General features: G+C 40.2%; 1 protein-coding gene across 1 annotated transcript; it reads left to right on the forward strand.

The window, feature by feature from the left end:
- Positions 1-26,018, forward strand: LOC117907935 (centromere-associated protein E). Its single transcript, XM_034821618.1, has 12 exons — positions 1-144; positions 266-547; positions 1,157-1,324; positions 3,054-3,254; positions 3,462-3,584; positions 13,011-13,048; positions 13,123-13,252; positions 15,290-19,795; positions 22,395-22,547; positions 22,675-22,776; positions 22,858-23,000; positions 25,384-26,018. The coding sequence occupies exons 3-12, from the start codon at positions 1,247-1,249 to the stop codon at positions 25,649-25,651; spliced, it is 5,742 nt and encodes a 1,913-aa protein (XP_034677509.1). The 5' UTR covers positions 1-144; positions 266-547; positions 1,157-1,246; the 3' UTR covers positions 25,652-26,018.
- The last annotated feature ends 263 nt before the right edge of the window (positions 26,019-26,281 follow it).

A 26,281-nucleotide genomic window follows, 5' to 3' on the forward strand; every position in this document is an offset into this window, starting at 1 on the left:
AATCACACCTCCATTTCACCTTATTAATCTCCCACATTCACTCCTTATTTACGCAACCCCAAGCGAGCTCCAAACACCACACTTTCTCACAAAGATTCCCTCATTTTCCTTCCAATTTAAGCACCCCCACAGATCCGGAATTCGGTAGGCACTGACCCATTTTTTTTTTTTAATTTATTTTTTGTTTTTTAAAAACCTTTTGGTTTGATTTTTCGGTGTAAAGTGTTCACTGTTTGATTTTTTATTTTCCATTTTTTGTTTTCAGTTTGAGGCATTTTGTGTGTGCATTGTCCAATCTGTGTTTATCGAAGTGTTCTTTTGGCGTTTTGTTCACGAAAACAGTACTTCCTTTAGCTTTAATCTGCTACTTTCTGGAATGCATTTTCTACGTTGAGGTGGACATTAGGTTTCGGATTCTGTTTTCTACAGACCACAAAGACTGTTTCATACCTAGAGAATTTGGGGGAAGTTTTTTTCTGGTCAGAATGGTTTGGGGGTGGATTTCTTGGATTTGGATCGAGGAGGTTTGCACTGGTAGTTGAAGGAGGTACTGTTTTCAATTCTGTTTGTTTACTTGCAAGAATGTTGAATTTGTTGGATTTTGGCGGTGTAGCTTCAAGATCTGGGGTGTTTGTATTAGCATTTTGGTTTTTTTGTTTCTGCATTTTCTGAATCAGTGTCTGATCATGTAAATTTTTGAAGTGCGATACTGTCACTTACATCATGACTAGTCTATTTCTAGATTTATTTTTTATTTTTTATTTTATTTTTCTAATTTTGTTGCCTGATAAAAAAAAATGGAATTATTCCACATTCTACGCTTTGTGGCATTGTTGGATTCTGTGGAAATCATCCCTTTTCTGCCATGCTAGTTATGTGGGTCTCTTCGTGTTGTCCGCAACAAAAGTTTTATTCTTTTGGAAACATCAGATACTCTTTCTTTTGAATAACGCTGGTGATTCTAAAAGATTTTGGTGGGCTCTAAACTTGCTTGAGGAACCTCCAAATGCTTTTAGTTCATTTTAAGCAAAGTTGACCACAGAAGAATATTCTTTGTGCCCCAGTTATTGGTCGTACTTCTGATAGCGTTTTGATTCACCTGTAAGATTTTGGTGTTTAGACTTCTCAATTATAAACGAAAGTTATTTTATTGTAGAAAATCCTGGGTTTTGAATGAATAGGGTGGCGGGGTGGAAGTGGGAACTAGATGATTTGCAGCCTGTGATTGACTGATTATCATCCAGCTATGTCGAAGGTTGCTAAATGGAAGCTTGAGAAGACAAAAGTAAAAGTAGTCTTCCGGTTACAATTCCATGCTACACATGTAAGTTTGCTTCTTTTGTTAAAATGTTTTGGGTTACTTTTGGGCATCACCATGTTGATGATTGTCACTGAGTATATTGGAGAATGTATTAAACATTACTTCTTTGAGTTCTTCATATTGGAGCATTTCATGGTTCAAAGTTTTCTGAGATAACCTTTGACCTCTGTGAACTTCACCTATTATTCCTTTCTTGCCTTAGATAAAACATGAAACAACAGAGAAACATTTTTATGCTGACCTTTAATGTAGTTAACATTCAGTGATTTTGATGGCATATCTAAATTAGTAGCTTCTGTTTGGAACTGAAAATTGGGTAATATGCATCCTCATGCAAGATTAAGAATATAAATAATAAGAAAAAAATTAAATCACAACATCTAGCCTTGTGAACTTTTTTATTACCAACGTCTAGCCATCTGGCAGTCAGTGCCAATAATCTTGAGAACAAACATTTTTGTTAAGCACTGAGGTGCTTTAAATTAGGTTCTTTTAGTTAGCATCGGACTATTCCGTGGGTGCCAATCATTAGATTGGAGTTTGGAAGAAGGATATGAGATTAACATTGGGCAGTGCTCTGCAAATATAGTTCTGTAAAAATTTCATTTTTATGTTACTTCCTACTCTTTTTTTGTACGGACAACATTTTTGGTCAAGATAACATTTTTTAAACATTTATTTCCACCAACTATGATATTGTAAAAACCAAACTGTAATTTCTTCACAAAATATGCAAATTATGTATGGTCAGATAATTATGGCATAATTCAATAAGAGGCCTTATTATCTTTGGTTCAGGTGTCCTGTGTCCTGGACTATGATTTTCCGGTTATGATCAGATAAAAGGAAAAGAAATGACAAGCCCTTTACTAAATGCAGTGTGTGAGAAAAGATAGCTCAGCTTGGCATGGTTGCAGAGTTGTCGTATCATGCCATGTTTTGCAGTGTTAGATTGAAGCATTAATGTCAATTTTAGAATTGTCCTCTTCCTTTTATATCCTTTGTTTTTGATACTATAAGGAGTACCAAAAGCATTTAATTACTGGAAATTTGGTTCAAAAATCTCCATATGTTGTAAATATTAATATACAAAGTTATGCATAGCATTTCACTTTCCTACTACTTTGCCTGGTTTTAGTCACCAAGTTTCTATAAGCAACCTACTTTACTTTTCTTATAATGTCAAACTTGGGGTAGATTTAGATTGAGTTATTAATTTCATCCTTGTTTCTTCCTTTCCTATGAACCAGCATTTTTTCTTATGATGAAGGAAATATGTTTCACCATTTTATGATTTTCAATAGTAATGGTGTTCATGCTTTTCTAAGCATTAATTTCAGTATCTTTTGATGGTTTTAATTGGTATTCCATAAATTTTTTATTTTCATTTTTTGTGTAAAGTGGGTTAGAAGATCATTCCTACAGCGAAGTTGAAAATCTTTGTTGGGAAAGAAAAGGAAAGACCAGATATGGAAATGAGTTGAGTCATGCTTGTGCTTAATGTTATGTACAGTGGTTTGCTTTATTTGTTAGGCTTTTGGCTTCTCGGGGAAGGGGATCAAATTATAAACATGGTACAGGATTTTGCATTATACCAATCAACTTTGATATCCTTTTATCTTGTTACAGGGTCAGAACTGCATATATTCTGCATTATTGGAAAGGTTTTAATTCGTGTATCTCATTTTTGTGATATGTACAATGACTAAGGTTTTTCCCCTGCTTGGTTCAGATTCCACCAACCGGATGGGATAAATTGTTTATATCTTTCATTCCCGCCGATTCTGGAAAGGCAACAGCAAAGACAACCAAGGCAAATGTGAGAAATGGGACCTGCAAATGGGCAGATCCTATCTATGAGACTACAAGACTTCTCCAAGATGCCAAAACCAAGCAGTATGATGAGAAACTCTATAAAATTATTGTGGCAATGGTAGTATTCTTTCTACTCCCTTCATTTCAATTCTAATCCTTTAAGAAAAAATTTCATTAATACAAATTATCTGTATCTGAAACTTTAATGTGCTTGATTGGACACATCCTTTTCCTTGTCCCTTGTGTCCATCATAGCAGGTGATTCTAGTTGTTTTTTTATAACTGAGATTAACTATGTCTTTGTCTTGAATCTTGTTGCCATCAGGGTTCTTCACGGTCTAATATCCTGGGTGAGGCTAATATCAACCTTGCTGATTATTCCGATGCCCAAAAGCCTTCTACTGTTGCACTGCCTCTTCATGGATGCAATTCTGGAACTGTATTACATGTAAGACTTTCTGAGTTTTATATTTGCTTGTTATTTTTGCAGTAACCTTCCTAATATTATCTTGGGCTAACTGAATTTATAAATCTAGTGCATGTTGATTGTTAAGTCACACATTGCCACTTCAGAATGTGTGAAAGCATTTGCTTTTGACATGGGGGTATGAGAAATATGTGTGACCAGTCTAGTGTTGAACATGCATGGAACAGGGATTGAAACCAAGCAAGAGTGGAACAAATTCCTAGTCCACTAGAACATCACAGGGTACTTTCACTCTATTCTTCTTTCATGCCTTTTTAGAATTTGGTCTCGATGCTACCCATGTGTAAAGCACTGTGTCACAGAGACACTAGTTCATCCTAAGATATAGATGAAGAAAATTGGACAAACTGAATTGAGTTGTGCCTCCATGCTAGATTTGTGGGATTGGTTGAGACATAGACAAAAGACCTGTAGGCCACCTGTGTTTTTTTTTTTTTTTTGATAAGTGAGCGCATATATAAATAACTAGGCAAAAAGCCACAAAGCATACAGGAGGTATACATAGTAGCCTATGCAACAACAAAAACAAAAACAACACTCACCACCCCTTAGGGAACGGCAAGCCATTCCAAAAAACCTAAAAGCGAAGAGGACTCCTCTCCCATATACACCCTAGCCCAACTCCACAAGTTACAAACAAACGAATTCTTTAGCTTCTGAATAGCTAGAGAGCCCCCCCTAAAAGCTAATCTATTTCTCTCCTTCCAAACCGTCCAAAAAATACACAACGGAATGGAAGTCCAAATCCTTTTCCTCTTTCTCCCCACAAAAGGGCCCCTCCAACTTACTAACATCTCTTTGACTTTCTCTGAGAACACCCAATTAGCCCCAAACAAGGCCAGGACAATCTCCCAGAGGACTCTTACAACTGTACAGTGTAAAAGAATATGATTTACAGTTTCCTCTTCACAACCACACAAAAAACACCGGTTTGGAAGCTGCCAGCCCCGTCTTTGAAGCTTGTCCAAAGTTAGGACCTTCTCCCAAGAAGCCTCCCAAGCAAAAAAAGCGACTTTGGTTGGGACCTTGTCCACCCAAATGCTCTTTTCGGGAAGGAATTGACATTGGATCCTGTCAACAATTTGTAAGCATCTTTAATCCGAAAGCGGCCGTGTCCCTCTCCTTTCCATATCACTGTGTCCTCTTCAATAGAGATCCTCAAATCCCTCAACATATGCAACAATTCTTCCAAGGCGTCCATCTCCCAATCATTAGAATTTCTAGAAAGTCTTATGTTCCAACCTCCTTGACCGACGCTCGAGTCCCACATCTCATTTACCGATGCATTCCTTTGGACCGCCAAAGCAAACAACTGAGGAAAAGCTTGGGACAGCACCTCATTGCCGCACCAAAGGTCAGTCCAGAACCTTACCTTGGTCCCCTTACCCACTTTGAATCCTATATTCTCCCAACACCAAAACGACTCCTTCAAGATATCCCTCCAAACCCCCACCCCAAACGTTCCACGGGCCTCCTTTGTTCTCCACCCAAACCCCAACTGGCCATACTTCACCCCAATCACCTTCCTCCAGAAAACGTCTTCCTCAAAGGCAAACCGCCAAATCCATTTCCCCAACAGGGCCTTATTCAAAAGATCAATTTTCCGAATACCTAAACCCCCACACTCCTTTTGTGTGCACACCACCTCCCAATTGATTAGATGGATTTTTCTTTCCGTACTTCCCCCTCCCCAAAGAAAATCCCTCTGAAGTTTTTCAAGTCTTTTTACAACTAGCTTAGGCATACGGAAGAGAGACAATTGGTAGGTAGGCATGCTGGCCAAAGTGCTTTTGATAAGGGTGATCCTCCCGCCCTTTGACAGATATTGTCTTTTCCACAAGGCAAGCCTTCTTCTCATCCTTGCTTCAACCCCATCCCACATAGCCATGGCCTTGTGCTTGGCTCCCAAAGGCAGCCCCAAATAGACAGATGGGAGGGTCCCCACTTTGCACCCTAACTCCACCGCCAACATCTCAATATCATCCACCTCCCCAACCGGGATTACCTCACTTTTAGCAAGGTTTATCCTGAGACCAGAGGCTGCCTCAAACCACATCAAAATCCAGCTTAGGTAGGTAATGTGATCTTGTCTTGCTCCACAAAAAATTATCGTGTCATCAGCAAATAGTAAGTGTGAGACATTTATCGCCATTCCCCCCCTCCCTTGAATGTTACAACCTGAGATGAAACCCCCATCAACAGCCCTTCTTAGCATAGCACTTAGAACTTCCATACCCAGCACAAAGAGGTAGGGGGAGAGTGGATCTCCTTGGCGTAACCCCCTAGAATTGGGGAAATAGCCAGCTGGAATCCCGTTCACCAGAATAGAGAAACTAGCCGATGAGATACACCACCAAATCCATTTCATCCATCTTTCCCCAAAGCCCATCTTGCGCATGACCTTCATGAGGAAATTCCAATTCATGCTATCATAGGCTTTCTCAATATCCAGCTTACATATCAGCCCTTTCTCTTTGCGTTTAAACCAATAGTCAATCACCTCATTGGCTATGAGCGAGGCATCTAAAATCTGTCTACCCTTCACAAAGGCATTTTGGTCCGGCGAAACCACTTTGTCTAACACCTCCTTGATTCTATTGGCTAGCACTTTGGCCAAAAGCTTATACAAACCTCCAAGCAAACTGATCGGTCTGAAATCCCCCAAGTCCTCAGCCCCCCCTTTCTTAGGAATGAGGACTAGGAAAGTGGAGTTGATGCACTTAGCAAACGATTTTTCTACAAAAAATTCCTGGAAAAACTCCACAATTTCCTCTTTCACAAACCCCCAACAGCATTGCCAAAAGGCCACTGTGAACCCATCCGGGCCTGGGGCCTTATCACCATTCATCCCCATCAAGGCCGCATGAATCTCTTCCTCAGTGAAAGGCTGTTCCAGGCCATCAGCTTCAGCCAGGCTTAACCTTTGAAGCTGCAGCCCTTCAATGTCAGCTTTCCAAGAGTGATCCTCTGTCAACAACTGCTGAAAAGCATGCACAACCCCCTCTCTCACCTCCCTTTCCTCCTCCATCCACCTCCCATTAATTTTAATCTTTTCCATGGAGTTGTTTCTTCTATGAGCATTAGCCATCCGGTGAAAGAATCCCGTATTCTTATCACCTTCCCTCAACCACAACTCCCTAGATAATTGTCTCCAATGCGTTTCTTCCAAGATCACCCATTTTTTAAAAACATCCTTAGCCTCACTTTTCATCTCTGTCTCTCTTTCAGTTAGGCTCCTGTCCCTCTCCACCCTGTCCCAAAATTCTACTTGTTGCAAGGCTAAATTTTTGTTGACTTCCACCCTCCCAAACACCTCCCTGTTCCAGATTTTGATCTTATCCTTCAGAAACTTCAATTTTGTGGCCAATCTGAAACTGGCCCTCCCCCTCCCCCCCGCCTCCTGCCACCAACTCCGAAGAAGCTCCTTAAAACCATCAACTTTGAGCCACATATTCGCAAACCTAAAGGGAGATGGACCCTTTCTGACCCCTCCACCTTGCAGTAGAATGGGAAAATGGTCAGAGGTTGGTCTGGGCAGCCTGCACTGACTGACCCCTCTGAAGCAATCAAGCCAATCTTGGGACACTAGGAATCTGTCCAGTCTGGCCCAAGCTTGGTTATTCCTCCCCCCACTCCACGAAGCCACCCCCCCTTGCAAAGGAATATCCAGAAGCTCTAACTCATCCACCACCTGAGCAAATCTTCTCATAGCGCCCGTTAGCCTCCCCTGATTGCTTCTTTCCTCAAGGGATAGAGTAACATTGAAGTCACCCCCTAAGCACCAGGGATCATCCCAGATTCCCCTAATTGCCCCAAGCTCTCCCCATAGAATCTCCCTATCTTCTTTAGTGAATGGACCATACACACCTGTAAATATCCAGACCTTCCCATCTTCTATATTCCTAAGTCTGCACGAGATGGAGAACTGACCCATCTCCATCTCAAGGATTTCCAAAGTTCTTTTATCCCAGCAAACCAGAATCCCTCCTGCAGCTCCCTGAGCGTCCAAAGCACACCAATCAAGGAACCTTCCAGAACCCAAACTCCTCACCAGACCCTCATTCATGGATTGAATTTTCGTTTCCTGGATACAGAATAAATCAACTTTCTGGTTTCTAATTATAGCTTTAATCACTTTCCTCTTGGATCTATCATTGACCCCGCGCACGTTCCAACTCAAAAGCCTTATTTTCATTGGGCTTCCATGATTTGGCACCCTCTTCCTTGCACATTACCCTTCTTCTTCTTCCCTCCCTCATAGTTGACTGAACATTCCAGTCTTCTCAACTCTCTTTCAAATTTCGATTTCTCCAACATGGCTTTGTTGTGAATACTTTCTCTCCTCTTCCTGATTTTACCCATAAACTCCAAAATATCTTTCTCTAGGCCCTCCGTCGAGAATCCCAGGAATTGACTGAACCTGGCCAAATCACTTTCCTCCCACCTCGCTTCCACCCATCCTCTTTCTTCTTGAAATAAAGGCTGGGCAATGCACAACGCCTGACTGTTATCCTCCCTACCGTCATTGCTGATCTCTACCAAATCCCAACACTTCCCTTCATTTTGCTCTGAAATCCCAGTTCCGTTGCCCAGAATATTCCCCTTGGATGAGTCCTCAACAGTCCCAGAGCGGCCGAAAGACTCCTTCAATGGAGTCCGACCAAAAGGAGAAGAAGAGGGAGAAGAAAGGACAGTAGCCACCACTCCAGAAGAGGAGAGAGCGTTAACATACCTTGCGTCTTCCTCCATCAGGGCACAGTCGGTCCTGGAAATCCCCCCCTCTGATTTTCGTCTCCATATAGCCCCCTCTGACCATCCATCACCCAGAAAGAGGAGATGGCTGCGTCTGGGCCCCTTAACGGACTTTGGTATCGCTCCACAGCAGAGGGGCCCTTCTCCATCTGGGCATTAAGAGAAGCAGATGGGCTTTGAGAGGCCAGCCCAGCCCCTTGACTCGCGGGCAAGGCCTTTTCCATGGGCTGCCCCAATCCAGAGACTGGCCCAGACGAATTAAGCCCAGGAGAAGAGGTCTTAGACCACCAAGAGGACCTCGCTTGGCCCAACAGTCCCAGCCCACCCGGTGCAACATGCCCTTCTGATGGCCCGTCTTCGCTCCGAGAGGGATTCGAGGTTTGGCCCGACCCGCTGCCCTGACGCCGCGTCCCGTCGGCAGTCAGCAGGTTGTCCTCGAGCCTCGGGTCCTCCATCGCTACCTTCACGCGCTCCCTCGCGCGTGCACTAGCGTCACCCCCTACCTCCATTCCCACTGCGACAGCCTTTCCTTTCTTATCGGCCATCAGAACTTTCATGACTGGCCTGGTTTCCCACCATAGGGTTATCGAGATGCAAGACCCTTCAACCCAAACCTCCACCTCATTGGGAAGAACCTCACCTTTCCGCTTCACCAAGAGGCGTGCCCACTGTAACTCCTCCATTTTTTCCGTCTGATAGTCAGTCGCTATGAATCCCCCACACGCGTCCCCAATCCTTCTCAGAATATCCCGTTCCCACAAGGAAACGGGTAGGCCTACTACCCTCACCCATGCTTCACTGCTTCTTTCCCCTTCCCTCAAGCATCCCGTCTCCGGCCACCACTTCTCTAGGCGGAGAAAAAGCCCCCCGACCGACACACTCCCACTTTTATGGGCTTGCTCTGCCTCTGCCGGTAGCTCAAACTCCATTAAAATCTTTCCCCTCTCCATTTTTGCAAGCCCTAAATTTCCTTTTAGCCTCCAGATTCTCGTTAGTTGAGATCCCCACCCTCTGAGATCTTCCCCCTTTGCTGCATTAGGGTTCCATGTCCCGACAATGCAGTGTTCAAGTTTCGATAGGTTTCGACCCATTTCCTGCTTGGATACCTCTACTCTAACTGTTGATCTTTCCTTTCCCCTCGCCATGTTAACCGCTTCCGCGTATGTCTTCGCCATGGTTGGCTTCGCCGGTGACTCGTTTTCCTTCTGGTTCTTACTGCTTCCCTCTTCACAGCCCAATCTCCGTAGTATTTCCACCATTGAAGCCCAGCCACCCTTTGCTCCTCTTCCTTTGGGAATGAACACGCTGAATCTTTTTCTTTCCGTGTCCGAAACCCCCAGACGAAGAAAACAGCCCCCTCTGTTATAGTCACGCGACAGAGAATACACCCTCCCGTTCTCCTTCCACTCTCGTACCCACCTACCCATCCTTACATCCTCAATACTCAGAATCAGACTCTCGAGGACTATCTCAAGACTCACCGGACCTAGTCTGACCCACGAGGAGATCCCTCCTTTCCTTTCCACAATCGTGGCTTGCAATCTTCCTCTCCTTTCCTCCACCTCAACCTCAAATATTTTCGACTCCACGCCGAAACCACCCTTCCTGATTTTCTTCCCAAGCCTCGCATGGCTCTCGCCCTCTACAGCTTCTGTCGATCCCCATCGCCGCCGCTATCTCTCTCTCTCGTAGACTTTCTCTCTCTAACCCTCTCTCTCTCCTCCATTGCAGGACCATTCCCTGTAGGCCACCTGTGTTGAGTAAAGTTCACTTATAAAGCCAGTCAGGCTGTACTTCATTTCAACCAAATAAACCTTCTTGCAGCTTTCTTTGTTAATTCACTTCCATCTTTTAGGATCCTTTTCTCCACCAATTTCTTAAGCAGGCATAAAGTGAATGTATTATGCCTTCTTTTGGCATGAGAGTTGAAGAGTGGGATATTTTGGTTTTTAAGAGTATGTTTGAGAATTCCTAGTTTATGTGAACCTCAGATAGGAGGGGATTTTTTAAAGTGTATTGACAGTTTGGATAAAGACAGATTGGCAGGTCCTTCTAGGGGAGAGGAGGTGGTAGATGCTTTAACAGAGTCGGGGGGAAGACAAAGCACCTAGCCCAAATGGTTTTTCAATGGGCTTTTGACAAACAAGCTGAAGGACTTGATTCAAAAGGTGGTGTTGTCAAAATGCTTTTGTGGGGGCAAATAGATCTTAGATTCAGTTTTGATTGCTAATAAGGTTATAAATATGAGGAAAAGAAGCTCTAGGGAGTATTTAATGTGCAAGTTGGATATGGAAAAAGCCTCAGATCACATAGATTGGATGTTCCTCCTGGTGGTTATTGACAAAATGGGATTTAGGCAAATATGGATGAGGCAGATTCATTCTTGTATATTTATAGTGAGGATGGCAATCCATGTTAATGGAACCTCTATGGAGTTCTTTCAAAGTTGTAGTGGATTACAGCAAGGTGACCCTCTCTCCCTTTATATGTTTGATTTGATTATTGAAGCTCTGAGTTACCTCATTTCCAAAGTTGTGTAGGGGAGAAGGGCTACAAATATCTCATTTATTGTTTGCTGATGAAACTTTAGTTTTCTATGAGGCTAATATGCTGTAGATAAGATACTAGAAATGAGTGTTGATCATAGTTTCAAACTTGATAATTAATTTGCAGAAGAGTAAAATGATTCCTGTTGGTGAAGTAGCAGGTGGGCAGTGTGGCAACTTTATTTGGATCTAAGGTGGGGAGATCTCCATGCCGCCTACTTTGGATTGCCTTTAGGAGTGATCCATAAGTCTTGTGTAATGTGGGACTCAATAGAGGAGAGGTTTAAAAGGATATTTACCTCTTGGAAGAAGCAATTTGTCTAAGGGAGGAAAAGGAAAAAAGTGTGGGGAGTTGCTCCTTTGCGTCTTTTTGAGACAATTTAGAAGGAGAGAAATAGAAGATCTTTTGAAAATGAGAAGCTCTCTATCCTAAGACTAAAAAACTTGTTCCCCTATAACTTGTTTTCTTGGACCAAGTTGTACATAGCTATAGGCCCTATGTCCTTATGTGATTTTATTGATTGAGTAGGTTCTAACCAAGGGAGGAAGTAGTTTTTTGTTTACCCCTTCTCTATTTTTTGGCCTTCTCTAGGCAGCCTTTGTATATGTCCTGTGTACTTCGGTGTGCTCTTTTTGGTGCTTTTAATGCATATTTTGTTTGCCTATTGAAAAAAAATTTGTCCAAGAGAGGAAGATTGACCCCCATCAAGAACATTACTTCAAGTCTCCCAATATATTTCCTGTTCTTTTTTGTAATTTCCCAAGAAAGTAAGAATTAGGTTGGAAGAAATTCAGAGAAATTATGGGGGAGTCATTCAAAGGCACCTAGTGGACTGGACTACAATTTGCTAAGATAAGAGTTTTGGAGGCTAGGGAATTAGAACAATTTTTTTGATAGGTAGAGGCTTGAGAATTAGAACATTGGATGTTCTAAAGAGTGCCTTGTTAGGCAAATGGCCGTGGAGATATGCTCAGGAGCATAGTCTTCAGAGAAATGTAATCAAAGGCAAATTTTAAGAGCTAGATGGGGGTTGGTGCATGGTAGAGGTGAGAGAGGCATTCAGAGTGGCTTTAGGGAAAGACATCAGAAAAGGGTGGGAAGAGGCAGACTTTGAACTACTATTCTAGTCAAGAATTGGCTAAGAACCAAATTCTAGTTGGATAAATGGCTGCAGGTGTGCCCCTTGAAATAGGCTTTCCTTATGCTTTTCAGACTAGCCTTTAATAGGCATATGCTAAAGTGGCAAATTTGTGGGAGGTAGGGAAGGGTGGTGGCCAATGATATCTTGATTTTATAAGTCTTTTTTATGATTGAGAGACTTAGAGGTGGATTAGTTTGTGGACCTCATTCATGTTGTGATTCCCCAAGCAATAGGGGAAAAGGAGGGGAGCTTCCAAGCGAAATCCTCTTACAACTCATTCTGTGCTAAGAACTTGGAGTTGTTCTTGCCATTGAAATTTTGGGTATCTGCACCCCATTGAGAAATCTCTTTTTTCTCTCCACTCACTTGGGGGCAGTTCAAGAAAGGTCCTAACCATTGATCTCCTATTAAGGGCAGGATAGGTGATGGTACATACATGTAGTCTTTGTAAGTGAAGAATTGGCATATCACATTCTAATCAATTGTGTGTTTCCCTGATTTAGCAAAAGATCCCCTATTCGGATGGAAGGTTTAGGGCTTGGATATAAGGAGGAAGATATGGTGAATGGCTTCCCTTTGCTTGTTTTGTTGCATATGGAGAGAGAGCATAATGGCTGGATCTTCAATAAGGAAGCGCCTTCATATCAAGAGATGATGGAGAACCTTATTAAATCCCTTTTGGAATTGTCTAGAGCCTTGCTGATGATGAAGTACAGTACATTGTTGACTTCTTAGATAACCTAAACTATGGATAGTGGTTTTGAGCTAGGCTGTTTTGTTTGGGTGTCATCTGTTTCTCTTTTTTCCTTTGCTGTTGCTGCATCTTGTGTAGCCGTATGTACATAGGGTATGCCCCCCTTTTTATGGGCACTATTTATTATATTCTTCTTTTGCTTATCAAAAAAATGTACTGGTAATGTTGTAGTTGACTATGTTATTCTTTGCAGGTTACTGTGCAGCTGTTAACTTCTAAAACTGGGTTCAGGTACTGTATCAGTACATTTAAGCTGCTTGCCTTGTACTTTCCACCAATTTACCTTGTGTTTGACTCGCTTCCAGAGAGTTTGAGCAGCAGAGGGAACTGAGAGAGAGAGGGTTGCAGACGAACACTGGACAAAATAGGCGTGATGGATCTAGTGGAGGAAAAGCATTATCATCCGAAGAAACTGTCAATGAACACATGGATAAGGTTTGATAATTAGTTTTACATTTACTTGTGTAGATATATTTCTTATCATGGTTGCTTGTCTGTGGTCTCAATTGATCTTGGTTATTTTTCAACTTTGCTTTCACAGATGATTTCTCATTGATTAGATTAATGAATAAGGAGCTAATAAAGAGACCAGAAATCCCTTAGAAAGACATCACAATCCCTTATGGAAAAAAATTATTTGCCGAGACAGAAATAAAGATATCAAATTCCTACCTAGATAATTGGAAGTTCCAACCAATAAGAATCCTAATGAACCTAAAAAAAGGATAAAGGCCCAGCAGAAATTACTTGTTTTTTGAGACCCCATTATAAGTTCTATCCATATACGTTCTGATTGCCAACTCATACGAGATCCAGTTGCATTTTATTGTAATTGAGAGAATAACCCAAATGAATTTTACTCAGAGTTTGTCTGTTTATATTTCTGCTTTCATAATTTTGGATACAAAATATTCTGCCAAGCATTGAGCAGCACTGGTGAAAAAGCACTTCAAAATGAACATGGATTCTTTACTGATATTGATAGGCTCTGTATTTATTGCCTGGAGACCACAAACACATGCTTGACCTCTAATTGTGATTTCTGTTTCCCGAATTGTGAAACAGAAACATTGCTGAAAACACCATTTGGTAATTTATTTTCTGTCCAAATTTTGATTGACCTGCATCTTGCTCAATAAGTTACTATGTTAAATATATTTATTTCATTATTGCATGGTTCATCTTTTGCAGACTTGTGTGCATAATATGGGACTAGAGTGAAAGAAGATGGATCCATGTAAAATGAAATCCTTATTGATGAAAATAAAGAAGTGTGCCTTCAAGAGATGTTACCGGTGGGAGTTGATACAGCTTGAATAAAGTGAAATGAACACCTTTTGAAAAGGGACTCAACAATTTGATAGAACCAATATTCCCAACTGTTAGGATTTTTTTCTGGGTACAGATTTTGGGGTGGGTGCATGAGAAGAATTATAGGGCAGAAAGAATAAAATTATTTTAAAATTTTTGTGGTTTATTATTTGAATGGGAACACAAAAGGGTAGCATTCCTACATTTTTGACATTGTAAAATACTGAGTCATTTCCTATCAGTGAATATAAAGTAAATAATTAAACCACAGCTATATATACACATGGAATCCTACTTTTGTCTAGTTCTTATCTTCTTAATATTTCTCTTCAAGTTGAGCTTTGGTATTCTATTTTTGGAAGTTCAATATCAGAAATAAAGTTGTGTCAGGCTTTGTATGCTGTGGAGAATATTTGTTCATTAAAGAAAAAAAACCATTTGTGGTATTGCTAAATTGCTTTAAACACAAAGAAAAATGTCAAAACACATCTGCTTCTTCCAAGTGCTCAATAGAAAGCACCATCACAACCCACCAACCCCTAAAACCCCAACTCTACAACAAACACAACTTCAGAAACTACTAGAAAAACCCTTCACATTAGGAGATAAAGCTTCTGCCTTACTGGAATACCCTTGTTTTTTTGTTGCAATGCTTAGATAACACTACAACATTCAAGCTCCTACTCTCTCAGTTGTGCCTGTGCATGCACAAGTTGAACCAGATAAATAAATAACACAGCACATGGGCTCTCAGTTGTGTGTGTGCCTGTGCCTGTGCCTGTGAATGCTTTCACTTGCAAATTGAACCACATATTTCCCAAGACTAAGGCCCATGGTTCCCAGCAGACAATCCATCCATCATTTTTGGGTGTGCCAAACTGGACAAACATAAATGGATTACCTAGAAATTTACCCTGTTTGTTGTGGTCTCTGAAGCAACAACCATGTGTACATTTTCTTGTTGAAGTATTACTATTTTCCACTTGAATCATTTTGTTGACTAATAATTGGGACTAAATATAACCCATAGTATGCTATGGGATACTGCATAAAGTTTACATCTTAAAACCTTTTACTGGTTTTAGTTTCTTTTTCCTATATGGTTGGTAAGATTTGTCTTTACTCAATTATTATTTTTTTCCCTTTTTTCTCTGAAAACAGGTCAATGCAAGGGTTAGATTCAAACCAGAATCAACGGAGCTTCCTTCACTTGAAGAAGAGGGAGGATTAAATGAAGAATATTCAGACTCAGCTATTGGATTTGATGGCTCATCCAATACATCAGAAAGTTTATGTGCTGAAAAGCATGATACCTCCAGCACACATGAAATCGATAGCCTTAAGAGCACAATCTCTGGTGATTTAAATGGACTTTCCCACACTCAAAGTCCTCAGACAGAGAAAGGGGACCCATCAGATCAGAGGTTTTTGGCACAGGGAAGCAATGATTGGGTTCATGGATGGAGTTCAGACTATTCTGTGGATAATGACTTGGCAATTGCTTATGAAGAGAACAATAGGCTTAGAGGAAGCTTGGAAGTTGCGGAGTCTTCTATTATTGAGCTTAAGCTGGAGGTAAGCTCTCTACAAAGTCATGCTGATGAAATAGGTGTTGAAACACAAAAGTTTGCTAAGCAGCTTGCTGCTGAGATTGCTTCAGGAGAAGTTCTTGCCGAAGAGGTTTCTGTACTGAAATTAGAGTGTTCAAAACTCAAGGAGGACCTTGAACACCTCAGAAATTCTAAGTCAATTCCTGAATTTGCTAGCAGAGAAATTATTCGGACAGATCAGGATCATGGATTTGAAGATTCACAGCTGAGATGGCTAAAGGGACTTTTAAATATGGAGGACAAGATAAGAGAGCTTCAAACTAAGGCATGCCTTGGGTTCCATGAAAGGGAGTGCAGGTTCCTTCAGCCAGACTTAGAGGCACTGCTCCATGTTCTGCAGGATCTCAAACAAGGAACTGGACAAGCAATTTCTATGTTCGATGCTTTACCATCAGAAACTGCAAACATAAAGGAGATGAGAGAAAGCCAACAATTTGTGTCAGGAACTGGGTTTGATGCTGAATTGTATCAGCCTGAAGATTTGCTTCATTGCTTAGGTGTATCTGGCCTGGTTTCTCTTGTACCTGATTCTCTAGATGCTACCAATGCAATAAAAGACAAATTCTTTGAACTTCTAAGAGAGTTGGATGAGTCCAAAGCTGAACGGGAAAGCCTTGCAAGAAAAATGGACCAGATGGAGTGCTACTATGAAGCCCTTGTCCAGGAGCTTGAGGAAAACCAGAAGCAGATGCTGGGGGAATTGCAGAATCTCAGAACTGAGCACTCTACTTGCATGTACACAATTTCGTCCACGAAGGCTCAAATGGAGACAATGGGCCAAGACATGAATGAGCAGATCTTAAGATTTGCTGAGGACAGACGTGACTTGAATTCGCTTAACCAGGAGCTTGAAAGAAGGGCTATTACTTCAGAAGCAGCACTTAAAAGGGCACGTTTGAATTATTCGATAGCAGTGGATCAGTTACAAAAAGACCTCGAACTGCTTTCTTTCCAGGTTTTGTCTATGTTTGAGACTAATGAGAAGCTTGTGAAAGAAGCTTTTTCAGAAGCTTCACAACCGTCCTCCCGAGAGTGTCCAGAAACGGTGCAGAATCAGAACTTGGATTCAGAAAATCTTGACATTGCCAAACTCCTACAGTGCCATAATAAAAATGCAGGGGTAAAGAAACCATCCTTGGGTGGAGAAGTTCTTTTAGAGGACTTGAAAAGATCTCTTCACTTGCAGGAAGAGCTTTACCAGAAGGTCGAGGAAGAACTCTGTGAAATGCATTTGGTGAACATAGACCTGGATGTGTTTTCGAAGACTCTAAGAGAAACTTTGCTGGAAGCAAGTGCTGAGATTGCACTTATGAAAGAGAAAATAGATGAACTTAGTCAGCAGTTGGAGCTTTCAACTGAGTCCAAGGAGTTGTTACTGCTAAGGCTGCAGACTGCTATGGATGATGTTCGCATGCTGAATGAGTACAGGGAGAGTTGCATTGCAAAGTGCCATGATCTGGCTCTGCAAAATCAAATTTTAGAAGCAAATTTGGAAAGTGTTTCTAGTGAAAATTTTCGTCTTAGTCAGAAGATTGCAGAGTGGGATGCTCTGGTGATGAAATGCAGAAATTATGAGAGTAAATATGAAGCTTGTGCTGCTGAAAAAATGGAGTTGGCAAATTTATTAAAAGAGGAAGCTCTAGAAAATGGTGGTCTACAAAATGAAATTTCCTCTCTGCAGGAAGAGTTGAAAACTTCCAAAACTGAACTTGATGAGCTGGCTTCTGTGAAGGAAAGTCTGCAGCAAATTGTCAATTTTCTGCAAGATAAGTTGGGAAGTCTATTGGCATGTTATGATGCACAATTAAGTGGATTGCCTCTACAGAGTAAATCCACGTTTCAGGATTTCAAGTTTAAGGACTTCATGGGTGTTGTCTTGCAATTAGAAGAACTTCAACAAAATACACATGGAAAGATTCTTCAACTCCTGAAAGAGAAGAAAGATCTAGAGGATGAAAGAGATATTGGTCGATTCTCATTAAGCACAGTAAAATCAGAAACACTGGTCATGAGGCAGAAATTTGAACATGATATACAGGAGATGGTTAGTAAAGTGGATGCTTCCAATGCCCTAGTGCAAAGGCTTCAGTCGGAACTTGAGGTTATTGCTAACAGACTCAAGGTTAGCTTTGAAGCTGAAGAAAAATATGCACAGCAAAGTGGGGAACTTCTCTCTGATTTTGCCTGTTTGGAAGTTGAGCTGCAAGAACTTAGTTCTAAGAACAGGGACCTTGCTCAAGAAATCTTGGGGTTGGAAACTGTTACTGAAGAACTTGGAAAGAGTAAGTCGACTATAGCAGACATTACACTACATAACCAAGCTTTGATGACATCCTTACAGGTTAAAACCGATGAATCTGTGAAGCTTGCATCAGAGATTAGCAGTTTGAAAGAAAGTTTGAGATGCCTGCAAGAAGACTTATGTGTTGAAAGAGGCCTCAGAGATAAATTAGAGGGCACAGTTGGAGATCTTACCTTCCAATTGGATGAGAAACATCGCCACTTGATCAATTTTGATCAGCAGAAAGCTGAACTAGACCATTTCAAGCAGCAGTTATCTGATTTAGAGTTAGAAAAATCAAGTGTCTGTCAGCGGTTATTGCACAGTGAGGAATGTCTGAAAAAGGTCCATGAATCCTCTTTTACTGATCTGGAAGCTCAGTTATCTGAGATGTATGAATTGTTAATAGCCACAGATGTTAAATTCATTTGCACAAGTAGTCAGTATGAGGGCTGTATTGAGGAGCTCACTCAGCGACTTCAGTCTTCAGATAAGCACCTTGAGGAGCTTCACAAAAAGCATCTTGATGTAGAGACCATTCTAAATTCCCATCTTGCTCATGAAGCACATTACATTGAAGAAAATACAGGATTGCTGTCAACTCGCAATTCCCTGAAATCTGAATTAGAAGTCTCTGTTGCTCAAAATAGTGTCCTTTTGGATTCAAACTGTGCTATGATGTCTGAACTTGAGGACTACAAGAACAAGGCTGCAATTTTGGAGGTTAGTCTTCTTAATGATAGAAATCAGCATGCTTTTGATCTTGAGCAGCTGAAGCACGTGATAGTGAGTTCTGAAGAGGAGATTGACAAGCTGTTGTTGACAAAGGAGGAGCTAGAAATCAAAGTCATAGTACTTAAAGAGAAGTTGGATGAATGTCGTGCACGGATAACCATGCTAGAAGGAAGTAGTGATGAACTAACTTTGCTCAGGATCAAGTATAATGAGATTACCCACAGGCTATCTGAACAGATTTTGAAGGCTGAGGAGTTTAAGAACTTGTCAATTCATTTGCGGGAGCTTAAAGACAAGGCTGATGCAGAGTGTCTACAGATTCGTGAAAAAAAAGAACCGGAAGGACCACCAGTTGCCATGCAAGATTCGTTGAGAGTTGCCTTTATCAAAGAACAGTGTGAAACGAAGCTGCAAGAACTGAGACACCAGCTATCCATTTCCAAAAAGCATGGCGAGGAGATGCTCTGGAAATTGCAAGATGCTATTGACGAGATCGAGAATAGGAAGAAGTCTGAAGCTTGTCACATAAAGCGAAATGAGGAGCTTTCATTGAAGATCTTGGAATTGGAGGCTGATTTAAATGCAGCATTTTCCGAGAAGCGTGAAAAGATCAATGGTTATGATCGAATAAAGGCTGAAATGGAATGCTCGCTAATAAGCCTTGAATGCTGCAAAGAAGAAAAACAAAACCTTGAAAATTCTTTGCAAGAATGCAATGATGAAAGATATAAAATTGCAGTTGAACTCGCCTCAGTGAAAGAACTGCTCAAGACTTATCCCATGAATATGCAATTGGAAGGAAATCATGGATCACATAAAGTGGAGAGCAGATCTAGTCAGCCAGTTTTAGGGAATGCTTACCAGGAAAATCCACTGGCAGACATGATTTCTCAGAATGGTACGACTGGGAACCTGTACCCTAAGTACTCAGACCAAGATAGTTCATTTAACCATGAAAAAGTAGAAGATACATATTCAACTCTCATTGATGAAGGTGAGCATTCAAGCGGACACATGAGCATGCAATTGCAGCCTTCTCAGGTAATTAGTTATTTTTTGTTGGAATTTTTCTTGAAAAATAATATTGTTAATTTTTTTGTGTCCACAATCATTATAATTAGTGCATGTGGGAAAGGCAAAGTGACATGTAATGTCATGTTATATACCTGATTTTTAATTCACTGATGTATTTCTTTTTTGAAATCTAATCTTAGTAATGTAAGAGGATGAACTAGTCCATATGTAGGCTTGAGTCTTGGCCTATCATTGGTTGGGTCCCAAAAGAAAGTAATCTTTGAAAATGTAGATTCAATCTTATTTAGCAAGCATCCATTCTGATCTATTTTCACAATTGTTGCCATGCTAATTTTTGTCTGTCCAAGAGATGTGATAAATTGGGTGCTTATGATCATCTGGTTGGGACATCTGCTATGGGATAGAATCATCCTTTAACACTACATGTGCGCCACATATAACTCTATGCTTAAAATATAAACTGTCTTTAGGACCCAACTGGTAGTTTATATAGTTTTTTATACCAAGCATAAAAGATATGTACCTTGCACTTGCGGCCTGACTCAAGTGGTAAAGGGTTGGGGAGGACTTGTGGGAGGTTCTAGATTCAAGTCTTAATGGGGACAAAAATTTACTTATGAAAAAAATAGTAATAAAATAAATAAATAAATAAAAGACGTGTACCTTATCAAGAAAGACAAGCATGAAAGTAGTGTCCTGATCATGGAAACCCCAATAATATTTTTATAATGAACAAAACAAAGGAATTTGGATAACCGTAGAGTTGATGCAGTGTATCTTTTACAAATGATCTGAAAGGATTCCATTTATATTTTTGTATATACAACATCAATATAGGGTATGGTTGTAATTTTACATGGCTTTTGAATATTGGATTTAGTATTTTTCTTTTCTTTTCTTTTTTAAAGAAAAAGGGCGCATGACTATCATGTGATAGATGGTAGATTAGAAACCAAATTTATAAGATAGTCTAGATTAGACAGTAAAATTTTTTATGAATTGCAAATTTGCAATATGTATTTGAGAGCAGAGAAGATTCACCTTTTTGGGGAAAGCTCTTGGAAAAAACCTCACTTGACAAAAGACAATTAGGAGAAGGTGGGCTCTGTTTAAAAGTAAAACTTGTTTTGTTGTGGATTTGGACGGACATGTGGAGTGGTGATTCAACTTTGAATGTTTTCTTGCCCTCTTTATGTATCATAGCTACCTCAAAGGATGTTTTGGTTGCAGATGTGTGGGAGCAGTCAGGTGAGGAGGGTCATTGGAATCCCCATTTTCCCCAAGACAGCTTCATGATTGGAGCTAGAAAGGGTTGAGTTTTTTTTTTTCTATTGTAAGAGAGTTCAGTAAAGTTGGGAAGTAAGGACAGAGAGGAAAAGGTATTCTTGATAGATTTGAAGTGCCAAAAATTCTCAGTCAAAGCCTTCTATTCCTTTTTGGAGTCAGGGAGAATACATTGGTTTTTTTTTTCTGTTGGTGTGTGTGTGCATGTAGCTTGGAATTCCTGCTGATGAAAGGCATATGGGAAGCACCTTGGTGGAGAATTTTGAATTTCAATCAGTTAAAAAGGAGATGATGAACATGGGTGAATGGATGTTTTATGTGCAAAGGTGAAGAAGGATCAATTGATAACATCCCTACAATGATCTTACGCCAGTTGGTTTTCTTCTTGTCTAGTATAGTTTGGGTGTTGCATTCTTTAGAAAGAGAAATGCTTCTAGTTGGCATGGGTTCTTTGTAGGGAATAGACAGAAGAAAGCATAGCAGGTTGCTCTTTTGTGCTTATTTTGGACAATTTGGAAGGAGATAATTGGAGTTCGTTTAAAAATGTGGAATGAATAGATCAAACACTCAAAACCACATTTTTTTAATTTTTATTTTTGTATTCACTTGGAGCTTGTGTAATTACATGCATCCCTTTGCTTGGCACTGTTAACAGGAAAAGAAAATCACATGAGCATAGGCTTAATGACCTTCAATGTTACTTTATTCACTTTGAAACTTTAAGGAAACAAACGTACACTGCATATTTTATAAATTATAATTGTTGATGTTTAATTAATGAAATAAAACTTAGAAATACAGGATTTCAGCTTTAAATTTTGGTGTCCAGTACAAGTTAAAACAGGGACTCTAATTTTAGCTCTGTTCAATATTTTGTTTTATGAGACATGCAAGATAATTTTTTGCTACATTAAATTGGGTTTGTATGCCTTTTCTTAGCACCCACCAAAATTAGGCTGATTTTAAAATGTCAATAATTAGAACCTTTCTACCTTTTTCCTTTTTTGGGGATTATGACATCCTCATATTATGTTTCCAACTTGTCATCCTCCATAGCTGCTATTTCTCCTGTTTCTCAATTTCTGTTTTCTTTTCAATAGTTTTTTTAACTCTTGCTCATCAGTTCTCATGGTGAATTAGTTTTTTTGTTGTATATTACCAATTTTACTTATCTCTTAACTATATATAGAAAGCCATCCCTCTTCACCTAAGTGAAGTTATACAAAATTTTAATGAAACACTTCATCTGTTCTATAAATTTTCAGTTTATATCTCCAATGGTTTGACATCTGATAAGTTTATTTGTGTAACTACTAAGCAGCCTGCTGAATCTACTCACATTCATGGAATTCCAAGGGATGGAGTTGTAGACCAAGAGAACTTGCCACAGGACGATACAAAGCATTTAGCTCTTGTCAATGATCATTTCAGAGCCCAAAGTTTGAAGTCTAGCATGGAACACCTGCATAAAGAGGTATCTATTTGTACACTAAAGGGGAAACAGATCATTCATCTCTTTTTCATCAGTTTCAACATAATTTTTTTTCCCTCAAAATAGCATCTGAAGGCACCTGATCTAAGTCATTGTCTTATTCTTGCAGTTGGAAAGGATGAAAAATGATAACTCGCTTCTCCCACAAGATGGTCATCAATTTGACACAAATTTTGAAGGTTTACAAAAAGAATTGATGACGTTGCACAAAGTAAATTGATTTGCATGCTTTCCCACCTTACAATGTCTCAATGCCTTTCTTCTGGACTCTTACCTATGCTTTTTTTTGTAGGCTAATGAAGAATTAGGAAGCATATTCCCTTTGTTTAATGAATTTTCGGGCAGTGGGAATGCATTAGAAAGGGTACTTGCTTTGGAAATTGAGCTCGCTGAAGCATTGCAAGCAAAGAAGAGATCCAGCATCCAATTCCAGAGGTGTGTCATCCTTTTCAATAGTGATAAAACCCTAGCAAGTCTCACTTACAATTATAAGTAATGGAAGCATAAAAGAACTCGCCTCTTCCTCTTTTCTTATCCTTTTCCACATTTGCTATGGATTTATCACAATATATCTTGCTTGTGGATGCTTTAACTCCTTCAAAAACACTTTAATTTAAGCCTGAGCTGCAAAGCACTTCTGAAGCTCAAAAGTCAAACCAGTTTTAGGAGGCTTGTAGAACTTGGGAACTAAGCTCACTTTCATAAAATTCCCTCTACACTCACCTTTCAATGTCTTAGTTTTTCAACCTAGAGTGTAGAGATACATACATCTAGGTGGCGTATTCGTCTAAATCCTCAAACCATAGAGCATGACTGAAAGATTTCAAATTCCCATTTACCTTCAGGAAAATTAAAAATTTGTAGGCCACAGAGCACATCTGGCACAGTTGACTCATAATGAAATATCATTGCATTAAAGAAGCAGACAAAGGATCCAAGGCTACTTAATTACATTCATTAAACTAGGAATGTGTTTCTCACTATGTTGGACACACCTCTTGGGTATGTACCCAACAGTAGCATTCTCTGCAGGCTCTTATCTACAATGTGTTATGTTTAACGTCGCCACTTACATTTTGAAGTGTCTAAGTCTCAAGTTACAAGGTGCATACTTCATGCCTTAGGGCAGGAATATTCTAGAGATCCATGTACATTATACACAGAGGCACTGGTTGTCACTGGAACTGGTGCTTATCTTCTATCATCAGTTGCTTTTGTTTCCTAGCTCCAGTGATTTTGCATTCCCTTTAACCTTGTATGAGCTTGAATTTGTACCATAAACTCATTGTTGTTCATTGTTGCCACAAAGCTTTATTGGCAATAGAAGAGAGTAATACATCAAAAGATCTCTTTGAGGAGCCAACAGAATTGTGAGGGTTGGAGACATGTGGGACCAGAATGTTGGGATAGGAGGTTGGAATTTGTGTTTTATAAGAGATTTTAATGATTGGGAGGTGGAGTTGGTGGGTGAGCTGCTTCAAGCGTTAAAAGGCATCAGGATAACTAGGGAGGATGACTCGGTCTTGTGGAAAGGAGGGGGAAATGGTCAGTTTAGAGTGAAGGATGCGTACAGCTGGTTGGACAGGGCTTTGGATGTCAACTTTCCAAAAAATAAGATTTGGATGGGAAGGGTTCCAACTAAAATCATGTTCTTTGCGTGGGAAGCGACTTGGGGAAAGATTTTGACCCTTGATAGGCTCCAAAAGAGAGGGTGGCAGCTTCCGAATAGGTGTTTTTTGTGTGCTTGTGAAGCGGAAAGTGTGGATCACTTACTTATACATTGTATAGTGGCTAGAGTTCTTTGGGACTTTGTGTTGGGTTTGGTTGGGGTCAAGTGGGTGTTCCCAAATACTGTAAAGGAGGTTCTTTTTAGTTGGGGGGGGATTTATGTGGGGAAAAAAAGGCAAAAATTCTGGAAAGCTATCCCTCTATTCATCTTTTGGATGGTGTGGAAAGAAAGGAACAGATTAGCCTTTAGGGGGGGGGAATTAGCAATTCAGAGGTTTAAAAATTCTTTTGTATGTAATTTGTGGGGATGGGCTAAATTGTACATGGAAGAGAAACCGCTCTCCCTTTTAGATTTCCTGGAGTGGTTGGCCTCCAGTTGAGGGGTGGTTTGTTTTTTGCTTTTGCTTGTTTAGGGCTTTGCTGCCTGGTATACTCCCTGTATACATTGGGGTTTCTTTCCCCTTTTAATGAATTGTGTTTGCTTATCAAAAAAAAAGATCTCTTTGAGGAGCAAAAAGAAAAAAGAATGAGGAAAAAATATATATATATAGAAAGCCACCCAAGGAACCCTTCAATCCTTATTCAGGTATAGAAGTGCATGCAAAGCAATCCATAAGGGAATTCCCCCTATTAGCAAGCATGTAAGCCCCCAAATTTTCTTCCCTATTAATCCTCCAGAAAGAATATGCAGTAAAAGGCTAAAAGTTATATGTCTATGAAAGTAATGAAATTGTCAATGCCCAGGACTTCTAGAGCCATCCAACTAATGTTTCTTTGAATATACACTCCTTAAGACCTCCAGGAAGGGCTGAAGCTCTCTAACCAGATTACCCTCTCCTATTGACCTGGAATATGGTGTTCTCTGATGGTCTCTGAAAATACTACTGATATCCTATAGGAGGAATCCTTATCTTCTGACCTTCCATCTATCTCATGCATTCTTTCCAACGATGAACCTATCTTTGCAGCCCATCTAGGAGTGCACTAACAGTAGGGGAAAATGGTGGTTTAGACTGGAATTTCCTATAAAATAACCCAACAAAGGAATGTTCATGAAATTTGTTTGACATGCTCATTTTCTCTGGTTTAGTTCTTTCCTGAAACAACACAGTGATGAGGCAGCAGTATTCCAAAGCTTTAGAGACATCAATGAGCTGATCAAAGACATGTTGGAACTAAAGGGAAGGTACACAACTGTGGAGACAGAGTTAAAAGAGATGCATGATCGTTACTCTCAACTAAGCCTACAGTTTGCGGAAGTTGAAGGAGAGAGACAGAAACTGATGATGACACTGAAGAATGTCCGAGCATCCAAGAAGTCCCTACAATTGAATCGCCTCTCTTCAGCCACTCCCTGAGATCACTCTTCAAAGCCACATTGACAGTTCCCCTTTTATGTCATCTGCAGATTCCCAGAAATCACCTGGACTGGCTTAAGATATTCATGCTGCAGTGCTGCATTTATTTAATGTTACTAAAATTGATGTCAGGTTGCTTGGGCTGCACAAGTGCAATGATCAAACTTTACAAGCTTTATATGGGATTTGAAAATCTAAAGACGGAGTCATGCTTTTGTGTAAATAAAAAATATGTATTCCAAAGTCATAAGATATATAGATCCCTGTAATATTTCTTGGTTCCTTGGTCATGTAATTTCCTAGTGCTGTATAGTAAAACAAATTCTTTAATTGACATCATCATTTCTATTTAAATCTCCTAGAAGCATAAGCTTGCACAAACAAATTTCTTCTCGCAATCCCCCTTTTCCCCAGTTTTTCTTTTGTCGGAATTGCCCATCGTCCATGGCTTCAAAGAGTTCAGACCAATGGCTGTGTTGATGATCCACGGAAACGGCAAGACATAGACATTCCACTCGGATGGCACATGCTGAAATGAGTAATGGTCCAACTGCATTGATGGTCACATGTTTCCAACTTTCAAAATATCGGAGTTTGATATTCCCAACACTTGAAGGTCCTGAATGCAAA

This window comes from Vitis riparia, chromosome 18 (genome assembly GCF_004353265.1).
Source record: "Vitis riparia cultivar Riparia Gloire de Montpellier isolate 1030 chromosome 18, EGFV_Vit.rip_1.0, whole genome shotgun sequence".
NCBI classification, from domain to species: Eukaryota; Viridiplantae; Streptophyta; class Magnoliopsida; order Vitales; family Vitaceae; genus Vitis; species Vitis riparia.